The sequence below is a fragment of the Dromiciops gliroides genome, chromosome 1 (assembly GCF_019393635.1).
Source record: "Dromiciops gliroides isolate mDroGli1 chromosome 1, mDroGli1.pri, whole genome shotgun sequence".
Lineage (NCBI taxonomy): Eukaryota > Metazoa > Chordata > Mammalia > Microbiotheria > Microbiotheriidae > Dromiciops > Dromiciops gliroides.
This window is the reverse complement of record NC_057861.1, coordinates 20,175,585-20,181,153: the sequence shown is the minus strand read 5'-3', so window position 1 is coordinate 20,181,153 and position 5,569 is coordinate 20,175,585. Positions and strand designations below refer to the sequence as shown.

The window sequence follows — 5,569 nt, the reverse complement described above, 5'->3', positions numbered from 1 at the left end:
GCACTGAGGATACAAAAAGAGACAGAAGACATCCCCTGCTCTCAAGGAGCTGACAATCAAATGGGGAAGAAAACATGCAAACAAATAGATACAAAGCAAGCTATAAACAGAATAGAAAGAATTAACAGAGGGAAGGGACTGAAATTAAGAGGTGCTGGGGAAGGCTTCATGTAGAAAGTGAAATTGTATTTAGGACTCATGAATTTCAAAGGATCCAGAAGTGTTTCTAGCAGCATTACCAGAACAGCTGATGTCAGTGTCTGCATTAAAAGCCAAGGATAATAAGGAAAGAATCAAAGCTCTCCAAAGAGCCCAATAGAAAAGCTATACTATACCTAAAGGGAGCATGTTGAGGATTACATCAAAAGCACTTCCAAGACCTGAGAGCCACTCCTTTGCTACCATTGTTTTTCAAGTTGCAACCTACTTTCTGTTGAACTTTGTACTGGTAGGAAAGTATCACAAAGTTTGAGGGGATGTTTGGCAACAACTGTTCTTCCTCTATCTTTTTAGGAAATATCTTTTTTTTTTTCCTAAAAGCTAATTAAGTCTGGTAGACTGATGATTAATTGACAATAATGGTGGGGAAAACACTGGTGGGGGCTCATGAGCTGTATAGCACTAGATGAACTATCTCACTCTCAACCCCCAGGGCTCCCTTCTGAACCCTGAAGGAGCAGAGCTAATTGAGGACCCAGACTAACAGGGGAATTATGGTTGGGGTATTTTCCCCTGAGCATATGTTATATCTTAATGGACCCTTAGATTGAACGAAGTAGATTTGGGACTACTTAATAAGAACACAGGTCTTCTGACGCCAGGGAAAAGAGGTGTCTTGGAACAGATGGATGCTGCTTCTGCCCAGCCTTAGCTGGAAAAGTATCCTCTGTTCAGTGAGGTTGAACAACCCCTGGGCACTCTATGTTCTTGCAATCTGATAAAACAGTATGAAACACAACTCCAGCCCACATGCAGGCTCTGGGGGGAATGGAAGGCATTAGGCAAGATTAATGCTATCAATTCTGCTCTGTCTCTGGGCCTATGGATCCCTGGATAGCACAGCCCTTGGATCACCTCTGCATCCTCCCTTTCTGCTACATGGGCCCTGCTCTGCTCCCTCCCTCCCTTGACTCATCATTCATGAAAGTAAGCCAGTCCGGGCTCTTCCCCTATACTTTCTCCTTTCACAATCTCTTCACACTAAAGACTATTTCTAATTTTGCTGGAGGTCCAGATGCTGAGTGAATTACAGATGAACTGTCTTCCCACCTGCAAAGAAAGGAGCCAAGCCTACTCCTGTGGCCTTTGAGAGTTCACAGCATGGCTCAGGTAGAGGCTGTCAGATGATGAACAATTGCTAGGGGGAGAAAAACAGGTTGATCCAATCAATCTGTAAAATGAAGAAGATGGGACTAGTTCATCTCCTGGGTCTCTTCCCACTCTATATCTTGTAATCTTATGAACCCCAAATTATCTTGCATCAGTTCGCTATGTACTTGTTAGCACTGTGCTAGGTTCTATGATTCTAATTCAATAACTTCAATTCAACAAGCATTTATGTTAGACATCTACATAATAGGCCACTATGCTAGGCACTGAGGATATAAAGACAAATGCATAGTAGTTCTTATCATGATGGAGTTGACATTCTAAGAAGGAGGAGGAAGAGAAGAAAAGGGAGAATAAAGATAAGGAGGAAAAAGAGGAGGAAGAAAAAAGAAGGAATAGGAAAAGGAGGAGGAGGAGAAAGAAGGAGGGAGAGAAAGGGGAGGAGGAAGAGGAAGAAGAAGAGAAAATGATATATTCAGACAAGCAAATATTAAATATAGACAAATTAATCATAAGTAATTTCAAGAGGAAAAGACCATTAACTACTGGGGTATGAGAGTGGGTATAATCAATAATTATTTGAAGAAGCCTCATACAGTAGGTGGTACCCAGACTATGTTTTGAAGAAAGCTAGGTATTCTAAGAGGTGGGGAGGAAATGCATTATAGACATGAAACACCAGGTGGGAAAAGGTGTAGAGGTGGGAAACAGAATATGGAAACAGGTTAGATCATTAAAATAAGAAGCAGGGATATATGAATTCAAATCTTCCCTTAGACATTCATTATTTGTATGACCAAGAACAAAGTCACTTGACATCTTAGTTTCCTCATATATAACATGAGGAGATCAGATTTGGTTGCTTTAAGGTCCCTTCCAGTTCTACATCTATGGTCCTAGAAGGCTGGTTTGATTGGAACAGGGAGTACATTTAGAGGAATGCTATGGAACAAGGCTGGGAAGGTTGGGGTAGGGGAAGTCTGTGAAAGGCTTTACAACTTCTTGAGAATTTTTAACTTAATTCTAAAGGGAATAGGGAACCACTGAGGATTCTTGGGCAGAGGAGTAACATAGCTAGATCAATTTCTAAGAAGATTACTTTGGCAGCTGTTTGGAATATTGATTGGAGTAGAGAAACAGGAAGCAGGAAAACCAATTAGGGGCTTTTGCAATGATCTAGTTGAGAGGTGATAAGGACCTAAACTGGAGTGAGAGTTGTGGAAATTGGAGAGAATGGGACAGATGGTATGAAAGTATAGAAAACACAGTTTGGGAGCATAGTGAATAGAGCTTCTAAGATGGCCAAAAGAAAGTAGAAAGAAGAGAAAGGACTCTGGAAAGACCCTTGGGGAATAAGTTGGGTGGGGAGACTGATATTTGATATTTAGTGAAAAGACTATGGCTGATGATCTAGAAAAGGAGATTGAGGAGGTGCTGTCAGACAGGTAAGAAGAGAAATGAGAGAGAGAGGGAGAGAGAGAGAGAGAGAGAGAGAGAGAGAGAGAGAGAGAGAGAGAGAGAGAGAGAGAGAGAGAGAGAGAGCGCAAGAGCAAGCAGTGAGGTGGACAGTTGAAATTGCCTAGAGTATAAGAAGAGAAGAATGAATCTCTGCCTTTCAGAAGTTTGCAATCTATCCGATTGCTGGCTGGATGCCTAAACCTGCCACTTGATTTAACTTCTAACTTGAAAAAAACATAGGAAAAAATAAACAAAGATTCCCATCCCTCAGTGTATATATACACTCATTTCAAAAGTGTGAAGAAAGGAGGAAGAGGAGGAGGAAAGGGAAAAGAAGAAGGAAAAGAAGAAGGAGGAGGAGGAGGAGGAGGAGGAGGAAGAGGAGGAGGAGGAGGAGGAGGAGGAAGAGGAGGAGGAGGAAGAGGAGGAGGAGGAGAAGCACTTATAAAATGCTTTAAGATTTGCAAAATCCCTTATAAATCATTTGATCCTCTTTTTTTTTTTTTTTTTTTTTTTTTTTTTTTTTTTTTTTTTTTTTTTACTGAAGAGACTTTATTGAAAAAGGTGCTGTGGACAGGAGCCTGGTCTAGCTCCTGGGTTGTCCAAAGTCCTCAGAAGGAGCTGAAGGGAAGAAGCCTCCTGGTGGAAGACGACCCACCCAAAGCAATGGTCCTGCAGGGAAAGATGAAGGCTTTGCTCTGGTAAGAGTAGCCAGCCCGGGGGGTTCTTCCTTTCTGGGAGAGGAGAGTCTGGGGGCCTCCGCCAGCCTTCAGGGCCCTTCTCATGCACTCGGAGTGTACTGCAGAGCCAGTCGGTCAAAATCATTCTCCTTGCTCTGGTATTCTTTGATGAATGGGTGGGATCGGTGGGCATCTTTCAGTTGTGACAAGTATCTATTTGTGACCTCAGGGGGCTTCCCCAGGTGCTGGGACAAGACAATGAAGTTGATGAGGGTCTCTGGGTGGCTGCTGTCCTTGTCAAGTGCCTCTTGGAGAACACCCTCTGCATCCTCCCATTTGCCCTGGGCCATGTAGCAGGTAGCTTGGCCATTGAGCAGGAGCAGGGTGGAGGAGCACTTATCAGCCATCTCCTGGAAGATGTAATAGGCATCCTGCAGCTTCTCACCACCCATGGCCAGGTTGACCCAGGCAGTGGCCAGCTACGTCAGAGTGGCATCCTCATCTTGTTCCTGCATCTTTTTTAGCTCCTTGCGGGCTAGGTCCAGTCTGTCCAGCTTCAGAAGAATCTGCACGATCATGGCCATGTACTCCAAGCTCTCCCCCTGATGCAGTGTTCTCAGGGCAGCATCAGGGTTCTTGTCATGGAAGTAGATGGAAGCGGCCATCAACAAGAAGGTGGTATTGGCCACATCGACATTCTTTGCCATCTTTCGGTCCAGGTCTGCAACAATCACATCTCTCTGGCTTTCACTAGAAAGATACTCTGCAAACATCCAGACGGCCTGAAGCTCTGGGGAGGAGTTGGCTTTGATCTCATCCAGTACCACGCCATACTTTCTCTGTGCGAGATATGCTCTGTACAAGAAGACATCTCTTTCAGCTTCTTTTTCTGGGCTGGAAAGCTTGACGCGCTGCGCCTCGTTGATGCACTGCTGGTAGCTGCCAATGTAGAAGGCGTTCTTCACGTCGAACAGCTCGTCCACCTCCCCGGGGCCGCCGGGGGCCGGGCCGGGACCAGGAGCCGGAGGTGCCATCTTGTTCCATTTGATCCTCTTGACAACTCTGGGAGGGAGGTAGTATTATTATCATCCCCTATGTGACCACTGCACTAGCCCTGATGTCAAATAAGGCCTGGATTCAAATACTGCATCTGGCTGCTACTATCTGTGTGACCTTGGACAAGTTACTTCAATTCTCTGAGCCTCAGTTTCCCTTTTGTAAAATGAAAGAGTTGGATTAGATGGCCTGTAAGCAACCTTATAGTTCTAAATTTATTATTTTATGATCCTGAAGTTGCTTCCCTGCCCTTTGTCTCAGTTTCCTCAGCAGTAAAATGAAGCAGTTGGACAAAACAGCCTTCTAGTAATGGTAACTCCCCTGTCCTAAAGAACAAATAAGTAAGATATGGACAAGATTATTGTTGTCATTGTTGTTTTTCAGACATTTCAGTTGTGTCCAACTCTTCCTGACCCCATTTGGGGTTTTCTTGGCAGAGATACTGGGGTGGTTTGCATTTCCTTCTCCAGCTCATTTGACAGATGAGGAAACTGAGGCAAATCGGGTTAAGTGACTTGGAGAACAGCATCATAGGGTAAGAGATTCAGAGCTGTATGGAGCCTCAGATACTGAGTCCAACCCCCCTTAGTTTCCAGATGAAGAATCTGAGATCTGGGGAAGTAAAGGTGAATTAAGATCATAAATTTAGAGCTAGGAGGAGCTTAGTGGTCATTGTGTTTAATCTCCCCATTTTACAGAAGAGGAAACTGAGGCCAAGAAACTCATCCAAAGTCACATAAGTAGTATGCAGGAAGTGGTGGTTATTATTATTACCTCCCAAAGCAGTTGGTTCTACTTTTTGGACAACTTTCTATAGGTTCTGAGTGTAGCAGGGCAATCGAATCAGGGACTGAGAGTTGGAAAGGAACTCAGAAGCCATCTAGTCCAACCCCCTCATTTTGATTATTTCTCTCTCTCTCTCTTTTTTTTTTAGTGAGGCAATTGGGGTTAAGTGACTTGCCCAGGGTCACACAGCTAGTAAGTGTTAAGTGTCTGAGGCCAGATTTGAACTCAGGTCCTCCTGACTCCAGGGCCAGTGCTCTATC

The 5,569-nt window shown here is 44.1% G+C and overlaps 1 protein-coding gene across 1 annotated transcript; it reads right to left on the bottom strand.

The window, feature by feature from the left end:
• Positions 1–3,409: 3,409 nt before the first annotated feature.
• LOC122735291 (coatomer subunit epsilon-like) lies at positions 3,410–4,501 on the bottom strand. The gene has a single exon (XM_043976691.1). It carries the CDS (start codon positions 4,499–4,501, stop codon positions 3,947–3,949), a length of 555 nt encoding a protein of 184 aa, XP_043832626.1. The 3' UTR covers positions 3,410–3,946.
• Positions 4,502–5,569: the final 1,068 nt, after the last annotated feature.

Bases quoted from the DNA above. Each gene is read 5' to 3' on its own strand.
- LOC122735291 (XM_043976691.1), bottom strand. From the start codon at position 4,501: ATGGCACCTCCGGCTCCTGGTCCCGGCCCGGCCCCCGGCGGCCCCGGG.